General features: G+C 32.2%; 2 protein-coding genes and 1 long non-coding RNA gene across 3 annotated transcripts; 1 reads left to right on the top strand and 2 right to left on the bottom strand.

Annotated features, from left to right (window-relative positions):
• Positions 1–1,641: 1,641 nt before the first annotated feature.
• LOC112420250 (uncharacterized) lies at positions 1,642–3,123 on the bottom strand. The gene is made up of 2 exons (XM_024779003.2): positions 2,523–3,123; positions 1,642–1,709 (listed from the first exon to the last, which is right to left on the bottom strand). Exons 1-2 carry the CDS (start codon positions 3,121–3,123, stop codon positions 1,642–1,644), a joined length of 669 nt encoding a protein of 222 aa, XP_024634771.2.
• Positions 3,124–4,879: 1,756 nt separating this feature from the next.
• Positions 4,880–6,695, bottom strand: LOC112419814 (uncharacterized). Its single transcript, XR_003009874.2, has 3 exons — positions 6,578–6,695; positions 6,243–6,427; positions 4,880–5,398 (listed from the first exon to the last, which is right to left on the bottom strand). It is a non-coding gene; the product is annotated as an uncharacterized lncRNA (long non-coding RNA).
• Positions 6,696–8,819: 2,124 nt separating this feature from the next.
• On the top strand, positions 8,820–12,099 carry LOC11421651 (putative RING-H2 finger protein ATL21B). The gene is made up of 2 exons (XM_003602173.4): positions 8,820–9,904; positions 11,539–12,099. Exons 1-2 carry the CDS (start codon positions 9,184–9,186, stop codon positions 11,982–11,984), a joined length of 1,167 nt encoding a protein of 388 aa, XP_003602221.1. The 5' UTR covers positions 8,820–9,183; the 3' UTR covers positions 11,985–12,099.
• The last annotated feature ends 4,406 nt before the right edge of the window (positions 12,100–16,505 follow it).

Here is a 16,505-nt window from a genome sequence, read left to right as displayed (position 1 = left end):
AGCGGTGAATTTAGATAAGGAATTAGGGTTACATAAGATTAAGGTTTAAAGCTTGGTTTGATTAGGATTATGTCATTAGACTTATCCAACAATCCCAAGACAAGAGAAGTCTACTCACTGACGTTCATCGTAGACAAGGAGAAGAAGAGAGAAAGCATAAAAGTAAATAACAATAAAGTAAAATGAACTTTTATTAGAAAGACAATTGTCACATATTGTATTCCAAGAAAAGATGATTATTTGTGATGGCTAGGTACTCTATTTATAGTACACAATTGACTTAAAATCTAAGCAAGTATATTCCAAGAATATTCCTCGGTAGATTTTGCGCCAAAATAGAATAGCTTGGAGTCCAAGCAAAAGCAGCAAAAGGTCTCTGGAGGGTGGCACGGCCGTGCCAAGGCTAGCACGGGCCGTGCCAGGCTTCTGACTTGTGGGAGATATATTTTGCTTCCCAATCTTCGTATTTTCGTGTCCAATCGGCTCCAAATCCCTTTCTTTTGCTCCAAGACTCAATCCATCCAATATTCTTTCCTGAAATATAATAAATTGCAATTTAAAGTAAACTATCCTAAAAAGGAAATAATACTAATATAAAATTATATAAAATCTAAATAAAACTAAACTAAAAAGCATATTAAAATAGTATATAAATGACTCATCACTTACCGGAAACTTTCCGGTAGGTCACCCATCCCAAAATTGTTTCAAGTCAAGCACGTTTAACCGTGGAGTTCTTATGGAATGATCTACCGAAAAGAAGATGCATCTTGTTGATATATGTAGTACCAAACAATTCTTATAAGCTTCCTTCAACCATGCAGTCTCATACCTGTACGACCTCAGGATCCCTCTCATTCCGATGTGATTCAGTCTTGCCTAGATGCATGCCAGGAGCCGGACCACTCACCACCCTCTTCAGCCTTGGGCGTTACATGCCCACCAATCAGAGGCGTTGCAAACATCAACAACATGAAGCGTACACGGGTCCAACCACTCTATAAAATAGGGGTTCCCTCCTCCCCACTAGTATGATCACACATTACTCAACTCGTATTATATCTATTTACACACACTTTATCTTATTTGGCATCAAATGGTGTTCGCAAGTGCACCATCCTCGTTTGGAGAAAGAGCGTACGACCAAGGACATGGATATCACATTTAGTAATATGAAGACTACATCACTACCTCTGGCGATACATCTCGTGTCTTCGACAAGAACATTAGCGTCCATTGTAGGGTCTCAATAAAATTTGCCTAGACATCGAAATACGATTAGCATGATCGTCACTAAAAGTTGAACTTAGAGCCAACAAAATTGTGATTCCAACATTCAAAATGGCAAATTCAAACGCCCAAATTCACCACTTTTGGGGCAAGCCATTAGAGGCGTGAGTTTTCTTCATCAACGTTCTTTGCCATCAAAGATATGCGAAACAAAAAAGTCTATACACTGTTACACGTCATCATCTTCGTGGCGTGATTGTAATGGACAAACGACATAAAACATTGTGGAAGAGATGAAGGTCCAATTCAAGAAGCTTAAAAAGAAAACAGTGTTAATCAAAAAGAACAAAAAACAGCAAAATCACTCACCCTTAGAAAACGACGATTATAACAATGTTGCATACTCAAATTCTAGAAGCGAGGCATCTCGTCGAGGTGGTCCAAGGCTAAAGAGCACATAGGAAGACGTGAAGTATCTTCTGTTCACACACAAAAAAAAAAATCAACAAAAAATGGATACCAAGACGATTTTGACTTTCGACTATGGAAGAGTGTAACTAAAAGATGGGTTCAAATGAATAGTTCACCTCCTTCAACGCTATGATGAAACTTCAACGAGCATCTGACATTCTTAAGTGCATTTTTTCCATATAGTCTAAAGAGACATGCCCTTTTATGGTTCTCCCACCTTTCAAATAAAACTGTCAGATCATGGAAGCAGTTTGTTGAGATGTTCGTGTCTAAACTCACAACGAGTTTGATAACTCAAAGGAGCTCAACATACCTACCCGACATTAGAAAGAAAATAAACGAATCCTTTATCTCATCCATGGACTGTCTTAACAAAGAAACATCTCAAAGAAAAAATCTAAATTCAATTGTGGTATTACATGCATTGGTGCAGGTCTAAAACCATAACCTTTTGTTGTTGTTAGCTTTAAAAATTGGAATCTTTCCCGATAGGGTTCAAATCTTGGCCGGAGTCTAGCATGTTTTACTAGGTCCAATCATTGTTGGATAATACCTTTCTATTCTATTTATATTTAAAGCAAAAACATCATTTCAATTAATACTAGTTAGCTAGCTAGTTTCTTTTTCCTTGAGAGACACGTAGAATTTTTTTAGGAAATATTTATTCATTGATACACCAATATCTTTGTATAGAGCATCTCGTGTATTTTTATTTTATTTTTTATCACTTAGTCAATATGATTTTTTTTTAAGGAAATATGCTTATAGCATTTCTTTAGATATCAAATCGTTAATACATGTTAGAATATAATAAAAAATACGGAAGCTAGATTCGGAAAGGGATGCCTTTGCTAATTCATGGGCAACTCCATTCGCTTGCCTCCTGTAAAACTCAACATGAGAGTTTGGTAAATAAAGAGAACAATAGTGCCTATTACTATCCATAATGACCTCAAATTTTGTGATATCACCATTGCCTCGGTTAAAATAGTCCGCTACACGCTTCGAATCAACCTCAAAATTCACATTTTGGAGTTGTAGCTCATGAACCCAACGGATAGTGTGATGCAGCCCCAATGCTTCTCCAATATCAACTGAACATAACGGTGTGTGCCACATTGTTTTTGCACGAACAAAGCATCCATCTTCGTCCCTTATACACATACCTACACCCACTTTATTAGTGGAAGATGAGAACGAAGCGACCACGTTACATTTCAGCCGCCCACGCATTGGTTTTTTCCACCTAGTCTCTTCATTACTTCCTACCGTGACCTGTGGTGTATTTGGCAGCATGACAACAGTTGTATTTCCTTGCTGAGATGCCTGCACTTGCTGCTTCTTGTTTGCATTTCTCCAATCCTCAAGGAGATGTTTTGCTCTCTCAATTATACTTCCATTCGACTCTGTTACTTGCTCCATAACTTATTATTCCTACTCTTTCAAATGCTCCACATAATTGTGATTAGTAGCTCAGATTGCACCGCTGAACCATGTTCCAACAGATAAAAAATAATGTCCGGTGCATCATCAAACCTATGCAGAAGCGGTTCTATCACCTGCCATAAACCTGTACTTCTCCAAATCCCAACTGCTGTACAACAGTGGAAAAACATATGATAACAGTCCTCATGAGGGTTGTTACAAAATACACACGACGATGGACATTTAACTCCTCTAGACTACAAGTTCAAACGCACGCGAGTAGGTAAACATTCTCTACACACTCGCCACAACATATTCTTAACCTTAGGTGGAACTTTTAATTTCCAAATTCCACCCCAAAAACCGTTTGTGTGCAAATGCGACATATCTGCGATCTCTTCCACACAAACTCGGTAAGCACTCCTAACCGAATATTGTCCATTTTTCTCCGGTTTCCAAACAAGCTTATCCTCATTCACTTGCAGAAACAAAGGCGTATTCAGAATTTGCTGAGCTGTTCCTGCCTCAAAAATACATATGACAAGTGGTTCATTCCAAGTCTTCACATCTTGATGAATCAAATGTCCTACCGAATAACCTTGATAAGATAAATCATCCGGGGCTGCAGGGGGAACACGCAGTCCCATTCCTATCCAAGGTTCATTGATCATTGAAATGTCATAGCCGCTGCCAATTATCCACCTCGTACCATGCCTAACCACCATTTTCGCACTAAAAATGCTACGCCATACAAAACTAGGATTGTGTCCTAATTTTAGTCAATATGAATTTGTAACGAGCTTTTATCTTTGTCAAACTCTAAAGTTTATGAGATACATCTTCATCTTCATATCATAAACATTGTGATTTCGAATAATAATTAGAGTTTGTGTACGATGGATTAGCTTTTCTTTCTTTATTTCAAGTATTCCATTGATAGACCCCTAAAGTATTGCTAAGTTTCCTTTATATTAGCCTTTACAGGTACGCATTTTATGATCTTGTTACTTAATGGATAGTTTGGAGCTTGACAAGTCTAACAATATATAAACAGCTATGCTATATAGTGCGAAGCTTTACGCACGAAAAACAACGAAACTCTACGTGTACGGTGGGAGAATTATATAATTCTGGATTGGATGGAATAAAGCCAGTATGGGGGTATAAAATTAACTGCCACGTAATGGATTTGTTTTCGCTAGTTTCTCGTTTCGCACTAAGAATCATTTCTCATATATAAAATCATAAGAATCTTCAGCAATAACAAAGGAAAAAAATTTAATAACATTTGCAATAAGTATAACGTCGTGCAAAAGAGAGATCTAATCACGATTCAGCTACTTTAAACCACTTGAATTGGGATAAAACCGCAATGGAACTATTCGAGTAAAAAAAACAGCAATCAAGCTACATAGAAATTGACCATGTTTAAAGGAAATCTTGTGAAAATATTATAGACTATTTTTTGCTCTTGTCACGATTCATCCGTGACATTGACAATTCACCGTTTAATTTCGTTCATTGTACATTTTTTTTCCTCCCTAACTCTCTCTCCAACTTAGTGTATATACAATTGATTCTTGTTAAACATGAGCTCATTATAAATTGATTGATGCCTAGATTCATCGGTATAAAAATAATTATTATTGATTAACCAGAGGTGTACGATAAACTTTATTTATTCAACAAAAATAAATTCAAAGTCATAAATCAATCATTAATATCAAATCAATTAATTATCAATATCGTGTGTACTAATTAACAACACCACTGCAAAGAATATAAAATTTTGTCCTGTAATGTATATGAGATCATACAAAAGTAATCAACATCGATTTTACTCTTTTGTGAAACCTCGATTACATGCTAACAAATTCTTTAGAACCTAATCCAAGATTATCATTTCGATAGAGGCCACTCTCAATATCATTAACAACAATTCCCAAAAAAATAACAATAGTTCCAACAAGTGCATCAACAAAAGCAGCTCCAAAAGAAGTATTAGTTTGTAAAGATTAAATCAGCTCCAACAAGAGAATAACATTGATATGTTCTTGTTTCCTCTTCTCGTGTGTTGCTTCATTGATTCCAAAAGAATTTTGTTGATACCCATCCATTGATTTACCTATCTCTTAGGTAGTACACTTGCCTCAAAAGCTTCTTTTATTGGAAGGTTACATAAGATGTTTTCCATAATCTCATCAGACATTAACCCAATAACCGACATTTCTTGAGTGATGTCTAACAAGACTTGCGAGATAGCAGCAAGACTCTCAAAATTAAAGAAATAAAAAAGGGAATCAGTAAACCCGTAAAACATAGAAAGAAAAAAAGGTGAAAGTTTGTTGAAATGAATCAATAATCTTTATAGTTTGTTCACCACATACATGAATCACACCTTATTACAGCAAAAGTGAGTAAAAAAAACAAGAGAGTGCATTGAAAACAGTGATATTTTTATAGAATTTATGCATCTACATATATTTGATCTATTATTAACGGTGTAACAAGTGGTTGCTTAATCATACCAAAATTTCATTGCTTGTGAAAAAACAATACATGACACAAGGATTGCATTAAAACCATCAACTCGAGGATGACATTAACAACAATAACTGTCCCTGATGTTATTTTCAAAGACTCGAAATGCTATTTTTTAACCTCCAAACGTTATAATAAATTACATTCGTAATTCATTTTAGCAAAAATGATTTTAATTTAATAATTGTGCATCATTAGTTTAAAATTGTCATAAATTCGTATACATATAACACATCATATACCATTGACGAATTCAACAAAAGTGTAAACAACACAGACCCACAGGGGAGACCCTCAGGCCAAGCCACACATAAATATATGATTAAAGTAATTAACAAACAGACGAGACTCTATTTTAAAAAAATGTCAAATAGATAAAATACACAAAAACTTCATCAACCAACTAAATCATGCCATCAAGATATGTTAAAGGTAACTCAAATAAAAAAAGACAGACACTACTTCACGAAACAAAACCACCCAATTCAAAACGAACTACAACAAATCAAAGATACTATATACTAATTTATAATCATTAAAATTTAAGACAAAATCATGTTTTCTTTCATGCATACCATTTTATCATGTTTGATCAAAGAAATCACACCCACCGAAGATTTATTTTGGAGATCATAAAAGTGGACACTAAAACAAATCATAACAGGTAGGTCATCATAGTGCAAGACCACACCAATGATTTCCACTCGACCAATCCTGAAACGATAGTCCATGAATCAAGCTTCGTTGCCTCTTTATAGATCTAGTAGTGAGGAAACAACACAAGATTAGACAATATAAAAGAAGCAAAGAATAAATAAAAATATAATCAATGACAGAATAAGATGAATGTGTTTGATTGAACATATTTGATTTGACCAAAATAAAATCTCAAAGGATGTGTGTCCCTTACATATCAAAACTAATTCAATCATGAGTAATATGTGTGAGCAAATCTATGAATGAAACAAAGAGCATGAATGCAAGCGCCGCTGCTCGTATTGCAAAAGTGAAACTAAAGGCAAATTTATAAGGAGTTCAAATGACGAGGTTTTCACATTAGGTTAAGTTTTGAGCAAGTTATTGTCGGGTACGGCCCAATCCATATTGAAGCCCAAGACAAATTATAAAACAAGGCATTTGAAAGTTTTTTTTTTTTGAAAGCCGGCCTTTTTAAAGTTAGTAGTTATATTTATGTAAAATTTATTTTTGTGATTGGTTGATGATTTTGAATCTATATATTTCTGATGAATAGATAAAGTTTCTTGCATGCCTCTATGACAATTTTATTTAATTGTCATATATTCGTATACATTTTTTTCTCCATATTTAATAAAAAAATTACAGTCGTCAAAGATTTGTTTTGGACATCACAAAAGCGAGCAATATAAAAAATCATAATAGGTAAGTTATAAGAGTGCAAGATCACATCAATGATTTATACTCAATCAATCTTAAAATGACAGTCTATGAATCAAGTTTGGTCGCCTTCCTATAGATATACTAGTAGAGAAGAAACAACACAAGATTGTAAAAAAGGAAAGGAGGATAAAATTAATGGTAGAATAAGATCAATGTCCTTAGATTGAATGTTATATAGAATCGATTTGACTAAAATTATAAATCCAATCATATGACTAATGTGAGCATGTGTATGATCGAGATAAAATCATGCAAGGCCTTCGAGTTTATCCATGTGATGCTTTGTGTATTCTTCTTACAAGAAGAATTTGAGGTTGTTGTTTTAACCTGCTTCACCAATAATGTGAAGGTCTTCCATTTTACCTTGTTGTCTTATTTATTGCGTTTTGGTTTGATCCTCTAACATTGTATTTTTCATCTTTCTTTATAATAAATTATAGCTGCCTCCTAGTTAATCTAAAAGAGACTAGGGTGCATATTACAACTCTAATAAGGTGCGATATAACAAAATCAATTCGATGATCTCTCAATCTTTCTCCATCCATGTTCAAATTTGTTAAAATATACTATTAGAAGGTTCGCGACACTAAAAAAATTCAAAAGCGTGCTTCCGATAATATGTCGTATTTTTAAGGGCAGATCGAGAAATCTTCAACAAATTTAGGGGCTTAAACCAAATAAAATAAAGTAAAATAAGGGCATGCCGTTCCTCTTTACATAGCAGAGGTGATGAGAAATCGATTGACGAATCAATATCAATAGCCTAACAAAAAAAACGATCTGCTTTGAATCTAATTCTTGAAGTCAAACTCTGAAATGTTTTACATAAGTTGGAATTTGTTGGTTATAATTAGAAGAAAACGAGGAAGCATGAGTATTTTTTTTCTACGTATAAAAAGTGCAAGATATATAAATATTATAGGTCTAAATTTAAATATGATTTTAGTTTATCCAATTATAGTGTTTTTTGTTTTAATTTTTGTAAGTTTTTCTGTTTGGATTAGACGTTGTAAATTTTAAAAATGTTGTTTTTGGTCTATGACGTTAGGTTATTGAGACAAATGGCGTGAGCTTATAGAACCATCGTATGACATCAATAATTAAAAATAATAGTTCAAAGATTGAATTAAAAAAAAAAAAAAAAAAACCAAAAAACTCTAATTGCGAAGAGTAAAATCATATTTAAACCAATGTTATAATATGCCCTTAAAAATTGAATATTAATATTATGGTGTACGTAGGGAATTTGTTAAGGAAATAAAAAAAAACTAAATTTTTTTTTTTTTTTTGGTAGATAGACGAAATGGCAAAGCCATTATAAACTCACACACACACAAGTGGAGGTACTGGGGTTCGAACCCCGGTCATGGCATCCGACCTAACAATTTCGGCATTTTGCCAGTTGAGCTAGGACTTCTGGATAAAAAAACTAAATTTTATATTAAAAGAAAAGAATTTGTTTTTTACACTTGTTTTATATTGATGTTAAGGAAATAAAAAAGCTTTTTTTTTTTACACTTGTTTTATATTGGAAAAAAAGTTTTTCTTTTGGTGACAACTAGAGTACCCATGGAAGAATGCTGGGTAATTTACCTCAACCAATACACATTAGCCACATAAGCACATTTTTAAGTGGTATCCATGAACTATCTTGACTCCACCAACAAATTGCTCATTTTCATTGGTTGGTGGGTAAATTACCCACCATTCTTCAAAGGTAATCTAGAAAAAACCTTTTCTTTTACATAATTAAACTCAATATTTGATTATGATTCCTTAACAAATGACATGAAAAATTTATTGATGAGAATAGCATCGGTGCAAGATACATATTGAATATCATTACTTTATCAATTTGAAAGTATACTTCAGAAAAAAGAAGAAATTACGCTTATAAAAGATCGAATACACAAGTATAGTATGATTCCTTAACAAATGTACACTATTGATATTGATGACAATAGTCCTATACATTATAGTATGCAATGTGACGTAGTCCACCACCGCCCCACCACCATATTTGGCAAGATTAATGTCACTATTGGTGACAATACCAAATACCAATAATTTAGACAAACCCAAAATCCGTTGACAAACATGAAGACTCCCAATCCCAAACTCATCCTAATTTGTTTCCTTTTCCTCTTCAACCTTAATCAAACACAAGTAATGTCACTAGCAACCATAGAAACATGCTTAGACACTGTTTGCCACATGAATGAACCACTAATCCGATTCCCGTTCCATATAGAAGAAAAACAAACAAATACATGTGGATACCCTGGGTTCAAAGTATTATGCAATGAAAGTGAAAAAAATCAAACACTCCTTAATCTACCTTATATGGAAAATCTTAGTATCCAAAAAATAAACTATGCCAAACAAGAACTTTTTGTGAATGATCCCAATAACTGTCTCCCAAAACAACTTCTCTCACTCAACCTCTCTACCTCTCCTTTTGATGCCGTTTACTATCAACAATTTACCTTTTTTAACTGTTCATACAACTTGGAATACCTTACCTCTAGGTACAAACCAATAGCTTGTCTTAGTGATTACTCCAAGTACAACGTTTTTGCAACACCTTCACTTACTGTGTTTGTGCACTTGTCGTCTGTCTGTGATTTGGTTGATACCGTTAACGTGCCGGTTCAATCGCCGTTTTTTGATCAAGTGTTGTCGTCTGAACTAAATGATGATCTCCGGTTGTCGTGGAATTCACCGCCATGTGGAAGATGTGAGTCTCATGGTGGACGTTGTGGCTTCAAAAATAACTCTACTTTTGAAATTGCTTGTTACAATGTTCCTTCACGACAAGGTAATATATTACTAAACTTAAACTATCTCCCTCGATGAATATGTAGAGCACGCAAAGTAAATTATCTCCTTTCAACCGATTTTTTTTCCATATGCAAAAGGCTAATGATCAAACTTTTGACCATTTAGACCAATTCATTGTTGGTGGATCAATTTTTATTTTGATTTCTCTCGTTTATCGTTTACATTTATACCTCTTTATTCAACCATGCACCCTCTTTATATTTTTTTCTCTCCCTGCCTTCAATTATGTTCGAAATTTCGTTGTAATTTTTCCTTACCATTTTAATCATATTATTCCTTAGGTTAATCAATTAGCTATCTTAAGGAGAAATAATCCTTATTGTTTAGGTTAGAGTAGGGAGACTATTGGAGACGGAGAGTATAAGCAACTTTTTTTTAAGGGAAGAGTATTAGTAACTTTGGTGAAACTTAAATATTATATTACATTTTTTCCCATGACTTAATTAGATATTATATTATATTTGTAAACTTAAATATATTAAATTTAAAGTTTCGAACAGCTAGAGAAAACAACGAAACTTTTTTTAGAAGATTTTTTAATTTTTGGCAAAAAAAGCATAGATACAAATATATAATTAAAATACTCTTGTGGGAGATGAGTCATGATGAATTTTTTAGTCATATTGGTCCACAAAAACCGTGAATCGCAGACCAATTCTTCAAGAACAACAATTTAATACTACAATGTTGTCCTTTTTGAATTTTTAGCATTTGTCTTTCATAAAAAAAAATAAAAAAAAATTGTCGGCATTTGTCATTTTTATTCTATATATGTAGTAGTCTATGCATAGTTTTAAAACTCGGCTCGGTCATCGACTCGACATAGGTACTGGGTCACTGAGTCGATGGTCGAACCATCGGGTCACTTGTTGAACCGCATGACTGAATCTGATTAAACCGGATGATTCGGTAAGATAACTCGGTGTTTAAATTAAATTTGTATAAGTATTTATTCAAATTAAATCGGATTGAACCGGTGACTCGGTCACTCCAAAAACTAAAATAATAACACAAAATAAAAAATAAATATCTAACAAACATAATTTCATAGACTAATTGTTATGAGCTTTAAATAAAATATTTGAGCTTAATAATTATATATGCTTATATTTTATTTTTAAAATAATTATATATGTTCATGTTTTTGACAAAGATTATATACATATATATGTGAAGTTTTATCAGTCAAAATTTTTTTTTTGAAGGTAATCGCTTTATAGTAGTAAATATTCCGAAAATATGAAATGATGTTTACCCAAAACATATGTTAATATAACTATGTTGAAAGAACATTAAACACAGAAACAATTGGTGCTTCAGGAGTGTTTTCTATAATAAGAGGGTCACATGTTCAGACAAAATTCTAAATCATCAAGCAACCTTTTATTAAATTTTTACATCTTTTCGTTAGATGTCACAAGTCATGACTTAACTTCCCGTAAAAAATAAACATTTTATTTTATGTATGTACTAAACTTATTTTTCTTTGTCAATTTTTCCTCTCTATGGGTTGAGAACTTAGATGGTGCAATTGGATGACATATGATTAATCGATTATAGTTATATTGAATATTGTAAAAGAATGATCGATTAAATTTGAAACATTGACAGGGATTTCCCGTGGTGCAAGTTACGCCATAGCCATATGTGCAGGGGTGCCAGCTTTGTTGTGCTTCGTTTCACTATTAAGTTGGATATGTAGCAAGTTCAGAATTGGTACCCATGGTTGGATTTGGGCACGTGAGACAGTTGCAGATTTTGAGTCTCTTCTTGATCATGAATACACCAACACTTCAGGTCTTGATAAGCCAACAATTGAATCCTACCCAAAAATAGTGATAGGTGATGACATACATTTACCAAAACCTAATGGTAAGACATGTCCAATATGCTTGTCAGAATATATGCCTAAAGAGACGGTGAAAACTATGCCAGAATGTGAACATTGCTTTCATGCACAATGCATTGATGAATGGCTTCCACTGAATGCGTCGTGCCCAATTTGTAGAACTTCTCCTCCAAGGTTACAATCACAAGCGAGAGGTGGTAGTGACTAGTGACTAGTGACCGCAATACTTAATTTACACATGAACCAATTGTTGAGTTAACTTATACTGTAATTTGGATTTGAAATCACCAAATTAGTGTAAATTTTCAAAGAATTGTCATTTACTTGTGCATTCACGTAGGTCATGTTGGTTGACACACATTTTTCTTGAAAATTATTTACTAAATTAATTAAGATGCAATTTCGTTTCCATATCATAAGAGTAAGGTGCATTACCTTACATGCACAAGAGAAGAACAAGGACCTCTTTTTTATTTTATTTTTTAAATCAATATATATTTTCACATATTTTTCTCAATAGAGATAATATGATTCAAGATGCTTCAAACATAAATATAGATGTCACTTCCAACCAAAATTCAATACTTAGTTCGTCAATCAGAGATTAACTTTGGACGTTAGACTCAACCTCCGTTGGTAGAACAAAGACCTATCTGTTAATTTCTCGCATTAAATAAAAAGTTTAATTTACATACCCAAAACTATAATTATAATAACAGATTTTTTTTTCCATTTATTTTGAGAAATAATTAGTATCTCTAGTCTAGTCAAGTAGAGAAGGGAACAGTAAAAAAAGTAGAGAGGGAGTTGATAGAACAAAGTTTTTCATACGTAGAATTCATATTTTTGAATAAAATTTTGCATAAAAATTTATAATATTATAAAACTCTTTCAATAAAAAATTAGAATTTTTGAACAAAACATGAATTAAAAATGATTTTTTATGTCCCGTGAGTATAACTCAATTGACATGGACATTGCTAAAATATGCAAGGGTCATGGTTCGAATCCCGGATACCCCACTTATTCACCTTATAAAAGTGAATTTCTAGCCACTAGTTTACTTGAACAAAAAAATAATATAAATTTTTATATTTTTGCAGTTAAAAATAGGGACAAAAAATGGTGATTGAAAATTTTATAAGGACTTAAAGTCGAAGGAGAGGGACTAAAATGAAAAGTTGATATATTTATAAAGATTAAAAACAAATTTTTACTGCAGCTTCGCTTGTGGGTGGGGGCAGGTTTGGGTGTGAATTTTCTATCCCGACGAGTTTGGGGGCGGGATGGGTACAATGAAGCGGGGGCGCGGTATGCTAAAACCCGTCCCCGCCATGTTGCCATGTCTACAAAATTGTTGTATAAATACCATTTCTCTTATAGTGTTGGTTGAAACCTTGAAGTGTGTTCTTTTCGATTTTTCAAATTCAATTTTCTTCACCGTCAATTTGAATAAGTTAATTTAACTTTATTAAAGAAATAAATATTTGCATTAAAAATATCGTTTTTTACAATTTTAAAACTTTAAATACATAAGTTGTAAGATATTCATACTATATTTTAGTGTGCGGGATATTAGTTAGCATTTTTTAAAAAGATAAAAGAAAAAGGTTAACACTATGTTGCATAGTTTTAAAAATCGGACCGGATATCGACTCGGTCAAGGTACTGGATCATTCGTCGAACCATTGGGTCATTGGTCGAACCGCATGACTGAACTGTATTAAATCAAATGACTCGGTAGTATGAATTGGCCTCTATGACAAATTTGTTCTATGGTTTATTTTTATTGAATCAAATGATTCGGTCTATGCAAATATTCAAGTGTCATGATACCTATAAAATGAAAAATCATAATAGAATAAATTGAACTATTTTTACTCATAAAATAAATTAACATAAGACAAATATAATATATTAATATGTATATGAATTAAGTACTTTCTTTTTTTTGGTACAACACACGGTACAAACAATAAATTGAAGAGTGGATTCTCTTAAAAAAATTAGACAAGAACAATTTAGTTAGTTTTTTTAAAGAGATGATTTAGTGTGTGTTTGGTTCTATGGTGACGAAAATTGATTTTGATTGAATTGACTTTGGTTAAAAGTGATTTGAAGATAAATTGATTTATGTTTGAATACCTTAACATAAAGGTGTCATTTCACATGGGAAAGGTTAATCATTTCCTTCACTTAATCTAATCATTGAATCAACTTTCTCATGGTGGGAAAGGATTAACCTTTCCCATGTGAACACACACCTAACATAAAAGTGATTTGGATACCTTAACATAAAAGTGATTCTTATCAATTCATGGTGTTTGGATAATTTGAATAAAATTGATTTTGAATGTGTAATTACCAAAAAGGGTACCAATACATATATATTAATATTAGATTTGATTTCTATTTTATATAATTATTTAAATTTATTTTGTATTATTAATTTCAATTATTTACAGAAAGAATTGTTTTCACAATTTTTTACGGATTCTTTTAGGAATTATATATATATATATATATATATGAGTCAGGATCTGTTGACACCAAATCTTAATCGTTGATTTCTTTTGATCCAAAGGCTTATATTTATTCATTTAAAATATCATGTAGTATATCTTTTTGAGAATTTCATTTCCTAAATTGTTTCATGGTTTTCTCTCTCAGTATTTGTGATTTCGAGGCATACTTCTATACCTTTTTGTTGTTTCATTCACACTTTTTTTTTTCTTCAATCAATTAGCCTTTTTTTTTTTCTTCAAGAAATCGATCAGCCTAATTTGCAAACATTGTTGTGTTACCTACCATACATGTTCTTTGTTTCTGGAATTTGTTTTATTCTCAACAACATTGTTGTCGACATTTTTGTATCCCATGATTAATTCATCGATTACAACCCTTGCAAGTATTATGTCAAACTATGAAATTGATGGCAATTGAAATCATTAAAAACAGCAAGATATCAAGATTCATTGCATGTGGTATGGATGTATAAAATCAATTGATTTTTAAATTAATTTTGGTGGCCAATTTTTAGAGTACAGAAAAATCACAATTGGGTATGAATCGAAAATCCTTAATTAAAAATTAATTGAATTGGTGGCCTATTTTCAGTATGGAAAAATCACAATTGGGTATGACTTTGAAGGTGCAGGTGAAATTGAGATCAGATTGGTGAGGAGAGTTTATCTTGTTAACATAAGTATCGGCAAAACGAACGAGTATCATGTGGTGAGGAGGAGGAAAGGTTTACTCAAGTTAAATTGTACAAACAATTCAAGGCATTTGGATTAAATAAACCAACGGTTGAGATTTGGTGTCAACGAATCCGTTGACACCTGGTATCAACGAATCCTGACTCTATATATATATATATATATATATATATATATATATATATATATATATATAATAGGTTGATCTAATAAAAGTATTCCAAGAAATCCATAATAAGATAAAAACGGGTTTCGAAACTCAACATTGAAAAAAAATTGAAACTCACCGTAAAATAAAATTGGTAATTGCAGCTCACCAACAAAATTAATCTGAACGTCAACAAAAATAAAATAATAACCTGCTAACTCAGCTAGGAAAACTCCTAAAAAAAGAAAACTCAGCCAGGAAAATTATAAACTCGATGATGGTTGAATGAAATGAAAATAAGGATAAACATGGATATTGGGAGCAGTTATTATTAAAATAACTAATCAAGTTGAATTAATTTCCGGTGTGACCGCAGAAGCTACAAGTACTAGCTTCCATGTGAATCAATTTTAAAGGCTATAATCAATTTGAAAAAGACACATACTACTCACACCCCAAAAAACACAAGTTACACCCCATAATGACTAATATATCCTTTAACTAAAATAAAAATTTCAAATTAATCTAAAATTCTTTCATCCATCGCTTAATCACCGAAACTTGGAAACGTAAACCTAATTCACGTATTCCTCCTTCCAAACACTCACACCATGTTTTTGAAACTTCCAAACCTAATTGACACATAGCTCTTTCTCAAACTTGCGTACACAGAGTCTCTTGAAATCACATAAGTTGTAAATTCATAAACTTAATTTACACTAATCTAAATTGAACATACGTAAGCTTAATTTACATTAACATAGATTGAACGTACGTAAATTGAATTCACGCTAATCTCTTATATACATACGTAAACTGAATTTACATTAACCTAAATTGAGCATAAGTAAACTGAATTTACATTAACCTAGATTAAACATAAGTGAACTAAATTCACACTAACCTCTTATAAACATACGTAAACTTAATTTACGTTAATCTAAATTTAACATACGTAAACTGAATTTACATTAACCTAAATTGAATATACGTAAACTGAATTTACATTTATCTAAATCATATACATACGCAAACTAAATTCACTAACCACTTATATACATATGTAAACTGAATTTACATTAACCTACACTGTAACACCCCATTCCCAAATATAATTTATTTAATAAAATAAACACACATCAGAGTAATTAAATTCAAATTGGGCATGTCACACTTCATTTTCAAAACTCTTAAATAGAAATGTAAAACTATTCAATAAACCTTCATCAATAATGTCATTAATCTGCAGCGGAATATTTATATTTAAGCAACAACGTTAACCGTTTAAACTTCCAAAAACATCTTGGCATAAAAAGCCTCAACCAAAATAATTCATCAACCATAGGGCTACAACAACATTAAC

This window comes from Medicago truncatula, chromosome 3 (genome assembly GCF_003473485.1).
Source record: "Medicago truncatula cultivar Jemalong A17 chromosome 3, MtrunA17r5.0-ANR, whole genome shotgun sequence".
Lineage (NCBI taxonomy): Eukaryota > Viridiplantae > Streptophyta > Magnoliopsida > Fabales > Fabaceae > Medicago > Medicago truncatula.
Note: the sequence above shows the minus strand (reverse complement) of the source record. Positions and strands in the feature narration are given on the sequence as shown.